The 21,696-nt window shown below is 43.7% G+C and overlaps 1 protein-coding gene across 2 annotated transcripts in view; it reads right to left on the bottom strand.

Moving 5' to 3' along the window:
* TYRO3 (TYRO3 protein tyrosine kinase) overlaps positions 1-21,696 on the bottom strand; it is a 60,777-nt gene that overhangs the window by 9,747 nt on the left and 29,334 nt on the right. For both annotated transcript variants that reach the window (XM_083506815.1, XM_083506814.1), the window contains exons 6-13: positions 17,313-17,428; positions 12,216-12,390; positions 11,606-11,748; positions 8,992-9,136; positions 4,453-4,582; positions 3,235-3,332; positions 1,578-1,673; positions 300-380 (exon numbers count right to left, since the gene is read on the bottom strand). In XM_083506815.1, coding sequence (XP_083362941.1) covers positions 300-380; positions 1,578-1,673; positions 3,235-3,332; positions 4,453-4,582; positions 8,992-9,136; positions 11,606-11,748; positions 12,216-12,390; positions 17,313-17,428 — 984 coding nt within the window. The remainder of the gene's footprint in view (positions 1-299; positions 381-1,577; positions 1,674-3,234; positions 3,333-4,452; positions 4,583-8,991; positions 9,137-11,605; positions 11,749-12,215; positions 12,391-17,312; positions 17,429-21,696) is intronic.

Here is a 21,696-nt window from a genome sequence, read left to right as displayed (position 1 = left end):
GCAGGCAGCATTTTACCTGGAGATGCTGTGGATTGGGTTATTGTTATTGTTTTGTTTGTTATTCTGGTATGTATTTCTGCGGTTTAATATTGTAATCTACTCTGTGATCCTTGGATGAAGGGAGGTATATGAATTTGATAAATATTAAAATAAGATAAAAATTGAATCCGGCACCTTTTGTATGCAAAACACATGCTCTACCACTAAACTATGGACCCTTCCAAGGATCACAGGCATAGTAAGATGTGTAGTGACAATGAGGCACTGGGAACATTTCAGGGACCCTACATATTACTCACCTTTGAGCATTTTCACCGCAACCTTCTGGAGAGAGCCATCAGGCAGCTTCAACTGACCCTCTCTTACAGACCCAAATTCCCCTAATAAGAATCACAAGAAGAGAACAAGGTAACATTAAGCATAGTGCAACTGATTTTTAATCCAAGGGGCCATTAAGGATGGAGTGGTTAGGTAGAGGGTCTCTTCCAATGAAACACCTGCTGGAATGATATTCAAAGAGGTAAGTGGGCAATATCACAATGAAATTCAAATCTACTCTTTCTTTCTTTCTTTCTTTCTTTCTTTCTTTCTTTCTTTCTTTCTTTCTTTCTTTCTTCTTTCTTTCTCTCTCTCTCTCTCTCTCTCTCTCTCTCTCTCTCTTCTGGAAATATAGACAATTAAGAGCCAGCAGGAACTTAGGGCATAATTCAACCAAAGTCAGCCAAAATCAATGGAAGTTAGAAGAGCTCAGTTTTGGCTGCATTGTGCCTCTGGTTCTTCACTGGAGAGCCAGTGTGGTGTAGTGGTTAAGAGCGGTAGTTTCGTAATCTGGTGAACCGGGTTCGCGTCTCCGCTCCTCCACATGCAGCTGCTGGGTGACCTTGGGCCAGTCACACTTCTCTGAAGTCTCTCAGCCCCACTCACCTCACAGAGTGTTTGTTGTGGGGGAGGAAGGGAAAGGAGAATGTTAGCCGCTTTGAGACTCCTTCGGGTAGTGATAAAGCGGGATATCAAATGCAAACTCTTCTTCTTCGCTTCTTTACCAGGCAATGAAATACCGAATGGTGGACAAGGACATGGTGGACAAGCAGTAAGCTAGAGCAGTCATCTCCTTTAAACCTTTCTTCAACTTTAGCCTGGCTCTTATTACTTTCCCCTTTCCCCCTAACAACCTTTCTGCTCTCTGTTTACCTCCCGTTCATCTCCTTTTTCATATATTTTACAAAGTACTCTCTACCTTTTCCTTTGCAGAATCTCTTCCCTTATTTGACTTCTCAAGTTCCCAGGGTACCTCAAACTGCCAACCATAGCTCTACACTGCTTTTATTGGGCAGACTAAAGGATATACAGAATTATTGTTAAGACCCAGATAAAAGACAGCTTCTAGCCACATTGGGATTAATCCCAATAATGCAAGGGTGCAGAAAATGTGGTCCTCCAGAGGTTGTTGGACTACACCTTCCATCATCCAAGGCCCATTGGTCAAGCCTGCTAGGACTGATGAAAGTTGGGAGTACAACAATATATGGATGGCCACGAGTTCCCCAACCCTGGTCCAGGCTCTGGTTCACACTCACCTTTGCCTAGCATTCTTCCTAGAGTAAACTGTTGCTCCTGGATCAGGACATCTTTCAGTTTGGTCTTCAAGTCATCACTGATACCTATACTGTCCACTGGAGAAACAAGGGAGATAGAAAAAGGGGCATGTAAGCACACAATCTCAGTAAACCTAACTGTTGCTATTCCCTAGAATCACGAGGTTTCATCGTACCCACAGATGGTGATGAGTAAGACACCGACTTTGAAAGATGCTCAGCCTTTCTACTCAGAGAGGATGTTCCTCTCTGGTACTGGGATGGGGAACCTGTGGTCCTCCATATGTTGTTGGACTCAAATTCCCACCAGCCTCAGCCAACATGACTACAGGTCAGTAATAATGAAAGCTGAAGTCCAGGTAACATCTGGTTTCCCCCCTCTGTGCTATTTGTATGTTCACAATTGCTGCGACAGCAATTCCCTTTTCTAGTCTTATGAAATATGAGAGGCTTCAAACTTCCAGAATTATTTCCTTGCTTTGCACCACCGCCCATTGCTACAGTTTCAGAGAATTTCTCTTAGACAGCTAACAGGAAATAAGAACAGTTTAAGCAGCAAAAACGAATCAGACTTGCACCAGTCCGTTTGACAGACGGCCAATTGAGAAGCAAACTGCGGATGATAAATCACAGCTGTTCGGAAACCATTAGATCTTTGAAGTTGTGGACTATCTGAACTTCCACTTGAGGTATATTATAAAGGCTATTTTGTTCACTTCAAGTTTAAATTCCATATCTAGGTCATGTCTAAGGGATGTCTAAGTGGCTAACAAAAAATAAAACCAGTTAATACACTTTAAATGCTATATCAGCAGAAACCAAACCAAGATAAACACAAGTAACATTAATTAAATGCCTGTACGAATAAGAAATATTAATCAGTCTCCAAAAAGTGGCAAAAGAAGACCTAGGAAGCTTACTCATATAAGGTATTTCACAACATGGCTACCAAAACTGAAAAGTTAATGGTTCTTGAAGCCCTATATGCAACAGACCATGGTAATCAAAGCAGAGTTGCCCCCATTTATCTTGGATGTTGGGAAACCTATGAGAGACGAGGCTTCTTATAATTGCAGTACAGTACATCTTGAGAACTTAAACAATTTATGAAATCTAGGGCCACAATTATATGCGTGTTTATTTGGAGGTTTGCAGCACTGAAATCAATGAGACACGAAACCCAATCCTAACCACACTTACTTGGAAGTAAGGCCCATTTTGGTCAATAGGGCTTACTCCCTAGTTAATATGCAAAGGATTGTCATTCTGTTTCTAAACCATAATTAGGATTAGGCTAGAGAAGGAAAATATTCCCTTGCCTCCATCTCAATCCAGCAATGTATGATTTGCCTGCTGAAGTCAATATACAAATTGCAGATAGGGGATTTTGACTATAGTATCTTGGTGGATTTCAAAGTTACATCCGAGGCAAGATGAGTCTTTTGTCAAAGTCTGTCAGTGAGATCACTGTGTTCCTTTCTTAGTGCCTGCATGAGGAACGTTTAGTGTCTGACAGAAATAATGAGAAAATTTTGCATGGAGTAGCAGGGGAGAAAATAGCAGTTTGCCCTGAGAGCCTTGGAAACTCATCGGATCAATGGGATCTGTAGTAAAGAATCACGCAGAACATTTTACCTACATGTTGCCTCAATAAGCTCTGGGCCTTCTCTGTTGAAAGATCTCACCGCTCTGAAATGGACGACTGGATCCCCTCCCACCACACTGCCAAAGGCATGACTAAAAGAAGCAAAAAGAAGCAAAATGAAAATCTCATTACCGAACTATCACTGGAGTGCTACGAAGGTGCATTGTTGTTCCACATACATATACAACAGCTTAGAAACTCTCTGAATTTCCAACCATTTCATCTCAGTGATGCTGTGCAAAAGGAGTGAGCTCCTTGGGGAGGCCTTTCCAGCCTCAGGTTTTCCAAAGGCTTCAGGAATGAAGAGGAGCACGGGAACAGTATCCACCCCAGCAATAAAGGAAGCTGCTTTATACTGAATACCAGGCCATTGGTACACTGTACTCAGGATTGTCTACATGACTGACTGGCAGCACTTCTTCATGGTTTCAGACTGGAGCAGGCTTCCTCAGCCTTGGCCCTCCATATGTTATTGGCCTACAACTCCCATGATCCCTAGCTAGTAGGACCAGTGGTCAGGGATGATGGGAATTGTAGTCTCAAAACATCCGGAGGGCCGAGATTGAGGAAGCCTGGACTGGAGATGCTGGAGATTGAGCTTGCATGCAAAACAGATGTTCTAACACTGAGTTATAATTGCATACAGAGCTCTGTGAGCTGTGTTTCTTTATCTCTCTGTATTCCTTTGCGTGGTGTTCTACCTTTGAGCTACAGCAAGGAACACTGGGACTACTGAAGCACCCACAATGCTGCTCGTTGCCAAGACAGCTCCCTCTCTTCCCCTTATTCCTCCTCCCTCTACTGTCTCTAACAGCAAACTGTAGCGTGACCAGAGCAGAGCAAGCTATATTGGCCAGCCATGATGCATTATTAGGCCAATGATGGGTAGCCATGTCCCTCCAGATGTTGCTAGACTGCAATGCCCATCATCTTTGACAACTGGCCATGCTGGCTGGGACTGATGGGATTTGGAGACCAACAACATGGGGAGGACTGAAGGCTCCCTATCCTTGTGTTAGCCGCTGCCACAGGCCACGGCACTTCCTTCTTGCCCTGTTCAGTTTTCCTGCTCTAAAAGCCAGCTCCACTTTGTAAATAGGAGAGGTTTTCCTCAATCCAACCTGGGTTGCTACATAGTTATTGGCAACCCTGTGATGCAATATGGTTGCATTAATGCATCCAGATTAAGAGATGATGATGACAAGAACTTGCCCAAAGCGAGTTTCTTTTCTTCTTTTCCGCAGCAGGATGAGTGCCAAGGCAACTGCTGTGACGAGTGCAGTAAGAATGCCTAATACTACAGGAACCCAGGATGTGCCATAGGGAGGTTGTCTCTGTCCTCCTGTGTACAAGAGAAATCCTCAGTGAGGCAGTAGGAAATCACATTTAGAAAATTGCAACTCAAAGTAATCCATCTTAAAATGGGCATGTTCCACCATTTAAGTGGAAGCAGACACATCTGTCATGTTCTAAAGAACCTGAAAAAGATGTTACAGCAATAGAGTGTACCTTGTTGTGACAGGACATCCCAGCATTTGAGTGGCAGCCACCAAGCATCTTCAAAACCTAACTACAAATTCCAGGCTTGGTGAGCATATTCTGAAGCTCAATGGGCAGGATATACACTTAGGAAATAAATAAAAATAACTAAGAGATGAAACTCGTTGCCCAAAGCCTCAACAGGAATCTGATGAAGAGGGAGGAGGAATAAGGGCCAGGATAAGGTTGCTACAAAATTATTTATGCTAGCAGAGGAAATAATAATAATAATTTTATTATTTATATGCTGCCCATCTGACTGGGTTGCGCCAGCTGCTTTGAGCAGATTCTGGTAAAATATAAAAGCAAGTATGACAGAATTTATATGGGTAAATGGAGATGGAGGGTGCAGGGATTGCACAATGTTTTTGGAAGCGTCTACTGTGGTCTGTGAAAGCAGCACTCAAGTAGTCACTACTGAACTTGCTTTCAGTCCCAGATGCAATTGCAGCAGCCTTTTAGGATTGGCCTTTAGCTATTGAAGAGAACAAGGAAATCTTAGCAGAACAAGGAACTTGTAGCAGGAATAATCTGCATACGAGCTGCCCAGGGCATAGGAAATTTCCTGTTAAAATGTGTTGTATCAGCAAAAGAGAGGGAAACTTCCCCACTCATCTTTTGTGTATGGAGTGTTTTTCCGTTGTGGCACACAGTATTATGCAGATATTTTGGAGTGCTGTGATATAACTTATTCGTCCCCCCTCCCATTCTCTTACCCTAAGGCTGTGCAGAGGCCTTCTGAATATCAGCATAAAGAAAGTGGGGGAAATTAGATTATGAAATCCGCCAATTTGTAAGCATCCCAATTTAGACTAAAGCTATAAAAGCCCAAGACATGTGATGATGAGGAAAAACTGAGCAATGCTTGTTCTCTGCCAGTCCATTTTTATTGGCTAATATACAATCTTGCTAAAACTGTATCTGTAGACAGGAAAATCCATTTAGCCTCCTCAGATGCATGGATACCCGACACCATTCCACTCAGATGTCCATATCCTTAATCCTGTTCCTAGCTATATTCAGCCTCACTCTTCTCCACCCCATCTCATAAGAGATGCTTCTATTCACCTTTCTATTTTGTACACCTTCATGTTGATACCACAACATTTGGGCTGTACTCTATTCTCCCTTGATTTGCTGCAATCTATTCCATCTGATTTTGTGCCCTTTAAATTCCAGCAACTTTCACCTCCAGAATCACTCTAGAAAAGCTAGGAGCGGGTGGTATATTACTGCTGGGTGGTCTTTGGTCAGCCCCCTTCTCCCCCCCCCCAAACCTTGCGAAATATGCTGCAATTGATCCCAAGAACATTTAAGACTGTGCAACCAACAAATGGCAATTGAGAGAGATTGAGCACACTTGCACACACAAACGAAGAACGCATAATAAAATTGCACTTAAAATACAGACAGTGGTTTTTATTTAAAATAATTAAATTGTGGGGCTAGTGCAGCCGGGCAGCATTTTTCACCAGGAAATGCTGGAATAAGGTGGAATTCTATCTCAGCAACGAAGAAGCAGACAAGCAACATCATTACTGTGCTTAGTGTGAAAGGTACACACCCACAACACCAGGAGGAGAAATCAGTATTTCTGATTTTTTTGTTTTGTTTTGGCAAAAGTGGGAGGTTTGCCATCAGGAATGCACCTGTGGTGCTGGCACCAGGAACAAATGGTCTTCATTCTCTGATCTGCTCTATATGGAGGCAGGAAGTCTCTAGCCCTTACCCTAGAACCATGCTTGCTAAAAAGAACAACAGGAAAATGTCCACTAGCTGAATATTGAACTTAACCCAAAAAAGCTCTCCATTTCCAGACTGCATCATCCTACATTAAAAATGTTTACTTCACATGTTACATGCCACTTTAAACCCACAAGTTTTGTGTGTTGGTTTAAAGTCCGAATTAGATACAAAAACTTGCACTTAGCATCACTTGCAGAAGCACCTGAGGGCCAGGCGCATGGCATCACCTTTGGACGTAGTCCCATGTGGATTGGGGCTGTTGCATTGTGAGAACCCACATCTCTACCCCATGTTCTTGGTGGCTATTGCTAGGGGGCAGGCATGAAAGCTCCCTATTTCTTCTTCTTCTTCTTCCAAAGTTAAAATGTCTCCAGTGTTCCTGTGGAAATCACAGCACACTCCTTCAACTGGGACGGGACAAAGGCAGCCAAATGCAGTGCCTTCAAACAGACTGGGCACATCGTCATTCACAAAAAGGCCCCTCTGATGCATTAAGAACATGATTGGCATGAAGTAAATGACACAATAGTACAGTGCCAGTAGTAGTGATAGCCACAGGTGGCACTAGAAGGGGGGCAGGGGAGACAAGTGCCCCACGAACAGGGAGCTGCCCCCATTTGCCTCCCCATTGCTAGACTCCGCCATTTAAAATATACTGTTATTTTTCTTTCAGAGATCTTAACATGTGGGACACAACTCACCCACCTAAAAATATACCTTGCCCCTCCTGTGCCACACATACACCCAGTTGTTTTCTGTTGCTGACACTGATGAGAGCAACAGAAAGAGCCTACCAGACCCTTCCCACAGCCCTGAAGGAACAGGGCGCAAGGCTGAGGGTGCAGGCTGAGGGTGCTTCAAATAAGAATGCGCTTGGTTTCCTCAAACAGCACCATTAAATCTTTTTATAAGCTTCCCCACCCGTATGCTAACAAGCTGCCCCAGATATTTCACACGCAGTGGGAACTGGAAATGCCTATTCAGTACCAGCTAGATAATTCTAGAAAGTAAGCAATTTTTATTTTCCACCAGACTCAAGCGTAGAACAAAGTTTCATTATTTTTACAGATCTATAGTTTTGGTGGGTCAGCATTTCCGTAATGAAGCTTTATTTTCAAGCGTTTATAAGCTCAGCAACATACTGTGTTAGGTGTGGCTGTGGTTGGGACACAAACAAGCCTCAGGCTGAGGGAGAGGGAGAGAGAATGTGTTTTAAGTCCACTGAAATACCGGTAATTGGACTTGAGAGCGCCTAACTTTGTAGCCTTCACCTACAATCTCTCAGCCCTGTTTTGACATCAGTCACATTTTCGATCCTGTGGAAGATGTTTATTTGTATTGTTTTGCTCTCTGCTATGAAGAAGAGCCATAATTAGCAAAGGAAGAAAGGGTGGTTTTAAGACTAAAAAAAACCCCTGAGGGGTGTCTATGTATTTAAATATCTGTGAGGAAAAAAGGAACAGCAATTTTGGGTAGGGGTGGGGGAGGAAGCAGCACAGTGAACCCTGGGGGGGGGGGTGAAATGTGGTACAAGATTTCCCAAGCTCCTTCCTCACTGCTGAATGTGCCTTCCATGCACAGTGCACAGATAAGTAAGGGATCAGAAAACGTCATGCACAGGATTAAGAGTTGCAGATTTGGAGTGCCCAGTGGTAGGGAACACACTTTGCTTGCACAAGACTCCAGGTTCACTCCCACAATCTCCAGGCAGGGCTGGGAGATAATCCTTTCAAAAACCTTTTAAGAGCCATTGACAATCAGTGTCAACAACACTGAGCTAAATGGACTGGTATAAGACCCATTTTCTATGTTTTCAAAGAGCTTTGGCCTGCTTCACACCTTATGGAATTATTACACACAAAGCACTTCTGTATAGGAGTGTACAGTGCTTTTTTCTGGGGGTACGCAGGGGTACGCATACCCCTAAACATTGTGTGAATCTTTGTATTTTTGCCCATTTATTGTATTTATTTTTCCAGATTTGAACTATAAAATGGGGATTTTCTTGAGTCAAAATGAGAGTACCCCTAAACATTTTTTAAGAAAAAAAAGCACTGGGAATGTACATCCATCCATATATACACACTTTATTGTTCACAATCAAAGCCCCCACAATCCACAAACAGAACCTTCAGTGTATAGGAATTAACACAAAACATGGGTGTAGAGGAACCTGTAAGGATTCTGAGAACTAGATTTTTCAACGCACATGCACAGATTTTTTCAACTCAGTTGCAGCTGACTTTGTTTCACTTTGCTTTTGCTAGATTGCTCCACATTGTTCCGCTTCAGTCTCATTCCATTAAAAAATGCAACACATGCAGTTGTCAGTGCTGGGAAGAGCAGAGATAGAAAAACACGGTGGCAACCAGCAGCTCATTGCAAGCACAGTACTAACAGTGACGTAACATTTTCCTCAAGGAGAAGATGCAGTTATAAAAGAAGCTTACAGCACATGCAACTCACCTATTAAATCTTCAGCTGTAAGCAGCAAAGGTTCACTCCAAGGCCCGCAGCCTGCTGAGTTGAGTACACACACCCTGATCGTAAGATCTCTTAAGGGATTCCACATAGTGAGGTTGGCTCTCGTCTCCTGTACGATCATTTCCCCCTGAAGCAAGCAAGCAAACCAAAACCCATTGGTGATCAGCATTCATCTTGGCACTTGCTTACAATACCACACAAGGAAGCTGTAAGGCTCCCTGAATGCAGGTATACTTTTAGGCAACTCCAAAATTTTCTGAACCCTGAGATTTCCCAAAACCGATTACAGTGGTACCTCTGGTTAAGTATTTAATTCGTTCCGGAGGTCCGTACTTAACCTGAAACTGTTCTTAACCTGAAACTGTTCTTAACCTGAAGCACCACTTTAGCTAATGGGGCCTCCTGCTGCTGCCGTGCCGCCGAAGCACAATTTCTGTTCTCATCCTGAAGCAAAGTTCTTAACCTGAAGCACTATTTCTGGGTTAGCGGAGTCTGTAACCTGAAGCGTATGTAACCTGAAGCGTATGTAACCCGAGGTACCACTGTATACTAATATATTGTGCCTGCGTTGCTTTTTTTATTTTACTTTTATTAAAATTCTTAATAATCAATGCAAGCTTAGCTGCAGAGGTATAATAAATACTTGAAGAGATGTGGGATTGTAATTGCTCTCTCTTTTTTTTCTTTGTCGTATTGTAGTGCCTACAAACTCTGTGACAGCCGCATTAGGAGAGGGGTGGGGGGTGGGGAGGAAATTCTCCACTCCTTAATGAGTATGTTGCACAAAATCAAACCCAGAACAGACTGCGGATAACATATGTTACCACCTTCCAGTTTGACACAAACCCATTCCTAAGACTTGCGCGTGGCTTTTTAGGATTCATTTCCAAGCTGTCAGTCTAGAACACAGGCAGCTAATATGGTGCTGTAATGATATTTATTATTCATTACTTTTCTATATTCCACTCTTCTTCCCAAAGGAGTCCAGGGCAGCAAACAAGAAGTGATAATGACAATAACAACATCTTTAAAACCATTCCAACGCAGATGCAGTCTGGGAAAGATCTCAACTTAAAATGCTTGTTGAAAGAGGAAGGTCTTCAGTAGGCCATGAAAAGATAACAGAAATGGAGCCAGTCAAATATCTAAGGAGAGGGAATGCCAGAGGGTGTTGCTGGACTACAACTCCCATCAGCCCCAGCTAGCATGGGCAATGGTCAGGGATGATGGGAACTGGAATCCAACAATACCTGGAGGATGCCAGGTTGACTACCCCTGGTCTAGAACCTTCCCTAAGCACTAAATTTCTCACTCTGAATTAATTTTATCATTACTTTTATAATTGATGGTACAGTGGTACCTCGGGTTACATACGCTTCAGGTTACATATGCTTCAGGTTACAGACTTCGCTAACCCAGAAATAGTGCTTCAGGTTAAGAACTTTGCTTCAGGATAAGAACAGAAATCATGCTCTGGTGGCGCGGTGGCAGCAGGAGGCCCCCATTAGCTAAAGTGGTGCTTCAAGTTAAGAACAGTTTCAGGTAAAGAACGGACCTCCGGAACGAATTAAGTACTTAACCTGAGGTCCCACTGTAATTTGAGATACAGCTCAAGATATTGCCTGGCAAATCTGGAACAAGGAATAGTCTGTGACAAACAGAATATGATGAATTTTATTGATCCAGAATGTATGATTAGCCTTTATCAGCTTCCTCCTGATGAATCTACTATCCAAGTTGCTCTGCCAAACACAATTTTTACACATGACAAGACAGAGAAGCATCGTGTTCTACTGTTCCTGACACAAGTGACAGAACCATTGTTAACTGTTGCATACTATGAAAAAACGTAGTCAAAAGTCTATTCTAACTGATATAGGTATTCCTTTCTCATTACGGAGGGATACAGGCAGAAATCCATTTAAGCCTCATGTATGAAAACATTGGCAGTAGGCTCAGATCAAAGAAAGTCCTTTTGCATAATTTGCATTAATGAACTTGTGGGATTCATTGCCACAAGATGTGGTGACAACCACTAGCTTTGATGGCTTCTTCAAAGGATTAGATCCATTTGTGGAGGATAAGTCTATCACTGCCATGAGCCAACATAGCAGAATGAAACTTCTCTTTTCAGGCATCTGAAGATATGTATGTACTATACCTTTTCTAGAAAAAGAGGTGCCATAACTCACCATGAACAACTTCTTTGTTCTCTTATAATGGCACTGGTACTCACAGGCACATTTCGGCTGAAAAAAAGTGCTGCCTTTAAAGCCTATTCAAAGCACATTCTTTCCCGCAAAGAATTCTGGGTACTGTAGTTTGTTAAGGGCTGCTGGGAATTGCAATTCTGTGAGGGGTAAACTACAGTGTCCAGAATTCTTTGATAGAAAGAGTGTGTTTCAAATGTGCATTTAAGTTATAGTGTGTACACAGCTTGAGTATATCAGATGACTAGGACAAACAGCAACGGATGGTCCTCATTATCATGACCTGCTTGTGAGATCCCAGGGACGTTTGGCTGGCTCCGGTTAGAAAAGAATTTGGACCATGCTCTGATCCACCAAGGCAATGTTTATGCTGCTCAGTCTGTTACCTGAGTGATGTTATCTTGACTCCACTCCAACCTGTATCCCAGGGCATTGTCCCTATGCATTTCTGGAGCCACTGTTTCCCATTCCAAAATCAGACAAGAATCTCTTTGGATAATGTGTACGTTTTGTGGAGTACTGTTTGGTGCTGTAATGGAAAGAAAATCACAACATATATCCTGTTGTTAGAGAGAGAGAGAGCTCTCAGGGGCAGAGAGGTATGGAACAGCCTTAGGGCAAAAAGCTATTTCATTTCCTAGGTCCCTTGCAAATTCACCAAAGGTACTCTTGAGGTCCTGGAACATCTAAGATTCTTTTTCTCTCCTGGAGTAAGCTGTGAATACTGGGAAATTCCAGCATCACCTTTATACCTGCATAAACTAGGAACACCCTCACATGATTTGCCATGAGTAAACTACAGTCTAAGGCACAACAATGGCAAAAAAAAATGAAGCTGATGGCCAATTGTTTGAATCAACCATGTGAATTATATGGTTCTTGTATTTTGTTGCTACAATGGGAGATGCGGTCAAGTTGTTCAATGGTTTTCTGCATAGCTTAATGAATAGCTTAATGGAAAAATGCTTCACTATTTCCATGAAGCCATGTTCTTACCTAATCCCATGGTCTGAAAATAGACCCAGTCTGTAAAAGGGGAGCTGCCCAGTTCATTAGTGCACTGGACCCGAGCACTATAATTGGTAGAGTGCTTTAATCCTGGAAATGCCTGGGAAAAGGAGGGGACAGGGACAACTTCTGTGGAAACTTCATCTTCCTGTAGCTCAGCCACCTGTTGCAGAAGGGAGATAAAGCAGATATGAACACACAAGCCAAATACACTCTCATAGATTTAACATAAAGTGACTCATTTTTTTATGCCATAAATCTTTAGGAGAGTTGCATCCAACAAGTAATACATTTCACATAATCTTGGCTTCACAACGTTGATATGCAATGACTAATTCTTCAAAATGCTAGAGGCTGTAAGCAAACCATAAACTCTAGAATAACGTCTTGGCTAGGAGACACTTGCTTGGGCATGTGGGAACATTTTGTCCCATTTAGAGGGCATTCCCTATGGCCCAAGAGTTTTGAAGATGGGTATCATCACCACCAGAGGGATGCGGGTGGCACTGTGGGTTAAACCACAGAGCCTAGGACTTGCCAATCAGAAGGTCGGTGGTTCGAATCCCCGCCATGGGGTGAGCTCCCTTTGCTCGGTCCCTGCTCCTGCCAACCTAGCAGTTCAAAAGCACGTCAAAGTGCAAGTAGATAAATAGGTACCGTTCTGGCGGGAAGGTAAATGGCGTTTCCATGCGTTGCTCTGGTTTGCCAGAAGCGGCTTAGTCATGTTGGCCACATGACCCGGAAGCTGTACGCCAGCTCCCTCGGCCAATAAAGTGAGATGAGCGAAGCAACCCCAGAGTTGGTCATGACTGGACCTAATGGTTAGGGGTCCCTTTACCTTTACCTATCATCATCACCAACTGCAGCCCTTCAAAGAGCCCAAAGATACTCTTTCTGAGCCTCATTGGAACATTGGCTTTCTGAGCCTCCCAGCAATTGGCATTAAACTGGTCCCTTCCGCCTCCCCACCTTTTTCTCTCTCTTCTAATTGAAGCAAGACTTCAATCAACTGCACAAATGGGAAAGCAATAAACTCCATCTGTCCAGCAACGGTATGATAGACTCTGGGAACTGCTCATTATCAACAAAACGGTCTTACAAACCAAGGATACAGAAGAAGGAAGACTATAAATGAGCTACATTATGAAGTGACAGTTCAACAAAAAATAAATAAGTGTTCAACAAAATCCTTCAAGACTTGCAGTTATGTGCATTTCTAGAGGAACTTAATTGTTCGCCCTGATACAGCCCTCTGAATCTGCATTTGGCTTTGTGTGCTCAGTTAGCAGAAGGAAATACTCCTCCCATCTGACACTATTATCTTTTGCTGCTTATCTAATAAGATGCAATTTGTAGCTGTGTTCTCCCACACAGGATAATGGGGGGGGGGGGTTTGGATCTTGCTTCCTTTTAATTTGACTTAGCACTTTTGTATGCCTATTTTTTTTTTAAACAGACACACCTGCACACTGAATTGTAAAGAGAAGCTTAATCATTTTAAAAAAATTATTGTTTGAAAGCGATATGATAGAATTATTGTTTTCTATGATGTATGGAAAGGGTAGCTGGCAGGGCACCCTCCAGTTCAGATAACAACTCCCATAAGCCCAGTCCAACAACATCTGGAGGGCACTACATTAACCATGCTCCTGATGTTCAGTCACATTTGTTTTGTCCCATTGCCAGCTTTGGTCAAACATACAGTGCGGGTCTGTGAAGCTATAAAACCTGTTAACAACAAACAGTGGGGTGGTGTTCCTGTGTGGGCATGACATACGGAACGTTTGCTTGTGTCCAGCGCTACCAACAATGCTTTTTTTTCTTCAGGTACTCAAGGGTATGAAGAACAGGCACCTTTCCACCCCAGATGTTAAAAGTGTGGGTACCACTTTTTGGCTTAAGAAACAACAACATTGCTTACAAGAATGACAAACATTCTGTCAGCTAGAGGCAGGTAGAAATATGGGTCAGTGGACAAGAGCGCCTGCAAATAAAAATCAGAGCTGAGTGGTACTCAACATTTTGCCATTCCCCAAGGCCCTATAACTGAGGGTGGCTGTCATGTCTCCTGACTGGAGAGCGAAATCCCTCTTTCTTTTTCCCTTCCAGCATGGGACAGAAAAGCCTGGGAAGCTTAGGAAAATGAGGCTGCCTGAGGAGGTTGAAATCTGAGCTGCTCTCGCTTTGTTCCATCCCCCCCCCTCCACTTCACCGGTTGCAAATAAAAGAAAAGAAAAAGAGAATTAGGAAGGTTGTGGGAGGGACTCAGAAGCCAGACAGATTAGCATTGTACAGTGACTGGTGGACGTGCAAACCAGGAAGAATAGGCTGTACTCGGCGGGGCAAGCGTGGCATTCCAATGCACAGGAGGAAATTCATTCTAATCTGTCAAGGCACAGCCTCTCTAGCAGAGCGGCAGCAGCAGAAATGGTGCGAGAAAGAAGAGCAAAGCCGCTGTGTGCAGAGAGTCACGACTCATGTCATCATCGCCATCTCAATGGGTTCTTTTATTTCATGCAAGTAGTATGCACAGGCTCCTTCCGCAACCCTGCCGAAGCAGAAGGAAGCTGGATCACCTCAGCCGCTTGCTTTTGTTAATTCCCTTCCAAGTCAGAACGCTGACAATGGTGGCAGTGCAGGGAACCCACCCTCTGACGCAATAAGCGGGGAGAGCCCAAGGAGATCGTGCTGTTTTTAACCGTTCACGTCTTTTAAGGATGAACTGAATGTTGTTGGGACTGCTGTCATGATGAGCTGGGCCCAGAGCCTGGGATCCAGAGATGTCCTGTGCATGGGTGCCCAATATGCAGAAGAAGAAAAGAGTTGGACCATCCCCCTAGGCCATAAAGGGTTTCCAGGTATCTGGGTGATTCTGTGCCCCCAAGCTTTCCTCAGCAAGAAGGGTGTCAGGATCCCACCACTGGACCCTGCAGAGAACCCCAGTGCAACTTAGGACCTGGGAGAACCAAACAAGTCCCAAACAAACGTCTGTGTCCTGCCCTGGTCACTGATTCTCCCTCTCTGCCACCTGGCCTCCAAGAGCAAAAGCTGCAGCAGACACAGTGGGAATCTCAGAGTTGGCATGAAAGGTGCCCGGGTGCCCAAGTGTCACCTTGGGTGCAAATATCAATTCTGGAAAAGCAAGACTACTTAGCTGTGAACAATGATTCAGTAGATTAATCTTAGAAGGAGAAGGAGAAATTTGCAGTGAAGATACAAGCCTCTCATTCTCCTCTGGAGCCTTGCTGGGTTAACAGTTCTTTCTGAACTCCTTTGTGCTCACTTAAAAAGTTCCAGAACTCCTTGGTTTCTGCTTCCGCACTAGGTGCCGACTATGGGGCAAAGAGAACTAGTCTGGGACTCTGCCTGGGCAAGAGTGATCTTTATTGGTTCTGGCTGGTAGTTCTTGCTTGACAGCTGTGCCTATGACTCATCTGTGACAACAGCACACCAGAGAACAGCGGGAATTGGTTCACTCGGAAGATCAATTAAATGGACCAACTTGACATGATGAGAGAAAACATGAGTTAAACGGAGCTGGCCTTACTAAAGCGGTTGCGTAATTGCTTCACCACGTATTCAGTCTGCAGTTTAAGCCTTACTTATTGTGTGATCTCCCCAACACCCATTGTTCAGCGGTTGCAGTGGCACTGCAAATGTAGGGCGAGTTGCCAACCAAGCACTTGTCGAGCAAGCATAAAACTACCTTACTTGCTGGACAATGCACAGAATCCACTCAGCTCACATTCTAAACACCAAAATTCAGTCACAGAATCAAAGAATTGTAGAGTTTGAAGGGATCCTGAGGATCATCTTGTTCAAGCCCCTGCAGTGCAGGGAAATGCAGGTGTGCATTTGTTTCAAACTGCTGTGCAACCCGCAATAAAGTACCAATCAATGAACTGCCATTTAGGCCTGCATGTTGCCAACTCAAAAATATGTAAAGTCACCTCCAGAATGTCAGACAGGAGGGATTCAAGCACATACTGGAAATTTAAAAGTGCAACAGATCCACTAAAACAAACAAACAAACAAACAAACACACTTTTCACATGAAGAAGAAATCCACTGAAACGTGTGGGATGAACTAATGATTAATGGGAAGATGTACAAACACTGGTCAGTAAAATCAAAACGAATGCTCGTTGCTGCATACCTGCAAACCTATCACAAGAGATGGCCAAAAAAGATCAGCCACAGGTTTCACATAAGCTTTATGCAAGAAAATCTGGATGAATACTCAATAAATAGGTTATCTGGAGGAGCTGTAAGTTACATCAGAAGTTAAGACTTCTCTGGGCACTAAAGCTGAGGAACGTGGTACCACAGGCTTAGTCTCCTGCCAGCACTGAACACTGGGGGAAGGAGTACGTAAAATATGTATAGTATCAATATAGGGAACAACAACAACAACAATTTTATTATTTATACCCCATCCATTTGGCTAGGTTTCCCCAGTCACTCTGGGTGGCTTACAGCATATATAAAAAATTGTAAAACACCAGAGGCAGAGATTACATATACTTTATTAGTCATTGGATGCAGTCCTTTTAAAAATAGCAGAAGTCTCTTGACCATCAATAGGTCAGTTCCCCAAATTAAAAATAAAATGGGACATTATGTATTTTATTTTGCCTATGAACGCATGGAATATGTACTACTAGAACTTACAAGTGGGATTCATCAGCGTGCCTGAGAAATGGCTCTGTGCATGTATCATCACACAGCACTCCTCCATGCAAGGGGAGAGGGATTCAAATTGGTCCAGGTTCATTCTGTGCATGGGAGAGCTCTATGCATGCACATCGTATCATCACTGTACAGCAAACTAGAACTTTGCAATGACACTTGATTATCTTCCTATGCAGGGTCTTTCCAAGACAGTAGTTTATTTTGGTCCATGCTGCTCTGGTCACCAATTAAGCACTGCATCCTTTGAGGCCAGTTGCCCCCCACAGAATTTCTGGGTAGAAAAGCCCTGCCTCCAGGGTCCCAGACATGCAAAGCAAGGGGCTATCTAGCAAAACATTTCCTGGGTTTGACTGTTTGCTTTGGCCAAGGAGGTATTATGCATGTGTCACATACCTGAACTGTACAAGAATGAAGTGGAGAACGGCCATCAAATCCTGGCAGCCAAGTGATACTGGCATTGTTGCTGGTGATTTGAGTTACTGTCACATTGAGAGGTGGAAAGGGGAGAGCTGAAAAAGAAGGACGGATGCTGTTTAGCATATGTAGAACTGAGCAGATATTTATATGGAAATGTGCAGACGCTACAGTCTGGGAATTTGGATAAGGTCCCTGAGAGGTGCTAATCAAGCTTTGTATGAACAGTGGTGGCTTGCACATGGCATTATAAATCCTGATTAACACTGAATAACTTATTCTCTTTATTCACTGTTTGGTATTTAAACAGATATAGCAAACACAGAACATTTGACACAGGCACTTCTCAAAACATTCTGCTGTGGAATCTGAGATGCAAGCAGTGCTAGCCTGAAGTTCCTAAAACCTTTGCATAGCATCTCTCTTGTCAGAGGGGCTGGAGTGCTGGAACATGGAAGCAAAGCCTAGTCCTTTTAATAGGCAGATGGTAGAACTGATGTGCTGGGAGTTAATTTCCACTAATTCCTTTTTTAAAAACCGAAAGTATACAGGTTTGGGGGGGTTGTTGTTGTTGTTTTATTATATAAAAAAGAATTCCAAGTAGATCTAGGTATGTTTGGGCCAATTTCATAAAACAAATGCAAACTTGTCTTATTCCTCTTATTGAACAACTACTACAATGTCATTCTGGACCCAAAGCAGTTGGGTGGTGTACATTCACATATGTATCCATGTGGCTTACCAACGTTTAAATGCTTTAGTGCTAAGCCAAAATCCATTCTTTTTGTTGCACTTATACGCCCCTCTGAAGCTCAGAGCTCACATGAGGCTTCCAAGCAGCTGACCAGGCCGAGACTCGCTTAGCTTTAAAGGAGTAATCACATCATTTGCCTTTACAGTACTTAAACTTAAAATCTAGGCTCACATGGGAGAAAAACAGGAGAAGCCTACTGCGGAACCAGGTACAGTGCTGAACCAGCCAGTGGTGAAGGAGGAATGGCTGATGTTGCAAATAGCTAATACTTCAGTGACGTGAAACACAGAAGAGGCTTGAGATTACTGTACAAGTCAAACCACAGGTTGTGAATCCTGCAGAATTTTAAAGTCCATCTGATGGACTTCCAGCTCCATATAATATGTATACCAACTGAAGCTACTGAACACTCTTCATACTCCATGTAGAATGTGTTAGTAATTTAATCTTGAAGTGACCAGGTCTTTTATAACTGTGCCATGATCAAAATTTTTAAAAAGCTGGAGTTGCAACAGATGAAGATGATCGAGATCACAGCTTCCTCCTGCCACATCTCCTTCCAGGAGCCAAGCTGGGTTCAGAATCACTGAAATCTGTTCCAGATTTAGATTTGGAGCATGGGAAGTGGTGCAGTGGCTCAAAGGGGAAGGGAGAATGAATGGAAATTGCCTCTCTTTCTCTTACGTTAGCGGATGCCTCTGCAGAATGGCATCCTTGGACTTCACCCAGAGGATTTTCACTTGGGAAAAACTACATGTGTGCGTATGACTCCCTGCTTTGAGCCATCTGCAATGTCTTCCTTGGCTTGTTTTGTTGTCTTTGAACCACGTCAGCCCAGGCTGTTTGCCCTTCGCTTCTTTTACTGCTCTGGCCCCCGCTCCTCTGATTTACTCCCAATCTTCTCACTCCATATGTTCCCTCCAGCCCACCCCTTCCCCGCTCCCGTCATCTCCTGCTCCCACTCTTGGCTCTGCAGTTCCATTCATGCTGCCACTTTCTCTTGAAATGGTTCCCCACACCTTGCCAGGATCCTTCTCCATAAATCCACTTTGCCCTTACTCTCCGTTTTGTTTCCTCGCAGCGCTGTCCTTTGTCTTGCTTCAAAGATTGGTAAACATGGCTATAAACTCTACCTAGATGGCCCTAAGAGGCATCATCTCTTTATCTCTCGGCAAGCTTCTAGGGAGAAGGTAGAAAGGTGTTCTTGCAGCTTGCCCTGAACTGAATAGAAGAGTGCTGCTGCACCCACCTTCTGCTTTTGGGTTTCCTATACGCATCAGGTTGGCTCCCATGAGAACAGAATGTAGGACTGCATAGGCCTTTAAACTCATTCATCTCTCCTTACATTCTTAACAGCCAAATGTTTTGTCACCAACATGTGTGACAGTGCAATCAGTCCCAGTGCTGTTTGGTAACAATGGTCCTTTATGTTGAGGGGGGACACGGTGCAGTATATTCCTCGGAATGTACAAAGAACTCTGCTGCATCAAGCTAAAGTTCCATCAAGGCCAGAAATTTGTTTCAACAGTATCCAGCTTCTGGAAGGAGGATGTAACAACGCTTTGCATGTAGAACACCACAGGTTCACCCCTGGGTTTCTCCAGTGATAAACAAGACACAGATGCACAGGAAGTTGCCTTCAGATCTAATTGTCCATCAAACTGAGTATTATCTACTCCAGGGTTTCTCAAACTTGGGTCTCCAACTGTTGTTGGACTACAACTCCCATCATCCCTAGCTACCAGGCCCAGTGATCAGGGATGGTGCCAATTGTAGTCCAAAAACAGCTGGAGAGCCAAGTTTGGGAAACCCTGGTCTACTCTGACTAGCAGCAGCTCCCAAGGATCTCGGGCGAAGATTTTACCATTACCTGACATCCTTTTTCCTAAGATGCCAGGGAATGAATCTGAGACCTTCTGCATGCAAAGCATTTGTCCCACCATTAAATTATGATCTCTTTACGACTGCTAACGAATTCAAGCAACTTAGCATATCCAGGTGATGCAGGAAGTAACAGTAGTTGAGGGCTCCCACCATCCCAGACTGTTGTCTATGCTGGCTGAGGCTGATGGGAACTGCAGTCTAACAACATCAGGGGGGCATCACATTGGATATCGTTGGTATAAGGTCAAGGAAGCCAGAGAGCCCCACAGGTGCAATTTGAAGACTGCAGATGAACCACCATCAGCATCCAATGGCTGCTGGGTAGCTGATATGAGCTGCAGTCTCCAACTGTTTGGCTCAGAAAGACTGCCTGAGGATGAGGAAGGATATTGATTTCAAACTGAAGACATGATTCACCTCACCTGGCCTCCTCCAGGAATTTATGTGAGGAGGAGGAGAAGCCAGGGAGCTTACACCATCAGCTCTTGAAGGAACCAACAATAGCCTGAAAGAGTCTAGGTGGGGAAGCCCCTCTCCACCGTCTGAGGCACTACCAAAAGATCTGCTGATGAGAAGCCCAGGCCTGAGGACTCACGCCATAAGCATCAAAGACCACCAGTGGCCTGGGTGAATTCAGTTGGGACAGCTCCTTCTTCATTTTCACAGTGCTGCTTATCAGACCTATATAGAATCATAGAATCATAGAGTTGGAAGAGACCACAAGGGCCATCGAGTCCAACCCCCTGCCAAGCAGGAAACACCATCAGAGCACTCCTGACATATGGTTGTCAAGCCTCTGCTTAAAGACCTCCAAAGTAGGAGACTCCACCACACTCCTTGGCAGCAAATTCCACTGTCGAACAGCTCTTACTGTCAGGAAGTTCTTCCTCATGTTTAGGTGGAATCTTCTTTCTTGTAGTTTGGATCCATTGCTCCGTGTCCGCTTCTCTGGAGCAGCAGAAAACAACCTTTCTCCCTCCTCTGTGTGACATCCTTTTATATATTTGAACATGGCTATCATATCACCCCTTAACCTCCTCTTCTCCAGGCTAAACATGCCCAGCTCCCTTAGCCGTTCCTCATAAGGCATCGTTTCCAGGCCTTTGACCATTTTGGTTGCCCTCCTCTGGACACGTTCCAGTTTGTCAGTGTCCTTCTTGAATTGTGGTGCCCAGAACTGGACACAGTACTCCAGGTGAGGTCTGACCAGAGCAGAATACAGTGGCACTATTACTTCCCTTGATCTAGATGCATATGGCCTGTGAAATGCATTGATGTCAGAACAGGAAGATCACCTCCTGCAAAAACCACCATCAGTCTGAGAGAATTCTACTGTTTTACTGTTTTACCTTCTGAATCTTTTATTTTGTATTTTAAATGGTTCGAGTGGACAATACTGGGGGAAGACACTGGTTTGGACAATACCGGGGGAAGCCACTGGTTTGACTCAGTGACCACATTCCAATGGTGGGCAGAGCAAAAACAAAACAAAACAAAACAAAACAAAACCCAAAGCCATTTTTTTTAAATGAGGGGAGAAAGAAACAGCCCTTTGAAAATAAAGGTTCTGGTAATCCTCATCCACAACAATGCACCCATATAAAATGAACTAATCGCATTTTGCATTGCTAAAAAATATGACCAACCAACCAAAACAAAGCTGTAGATTTGCCCTAAAAATAAGAAAGAGCGTGAGTCCCTCCTGGCCTGCAGCTACTTTAGCTT

Source organism: Podarcis liolepis (assembly GCF_965112155.1).
Source record: "Podarcis liolepis genome assembly, chromosome: 1".
Lineage (NCBI taxonomy): Eukaryota > Metazoa > Chordata > Lepidosauria > Squamata > Lacertidae > Podarcis > Podarcis liolepis.
The sequence above is the reverse complement of the archived record's forward strand: the minus strand, read 5'-3'. Positions and strand labels throughout refer to the sequence as shown.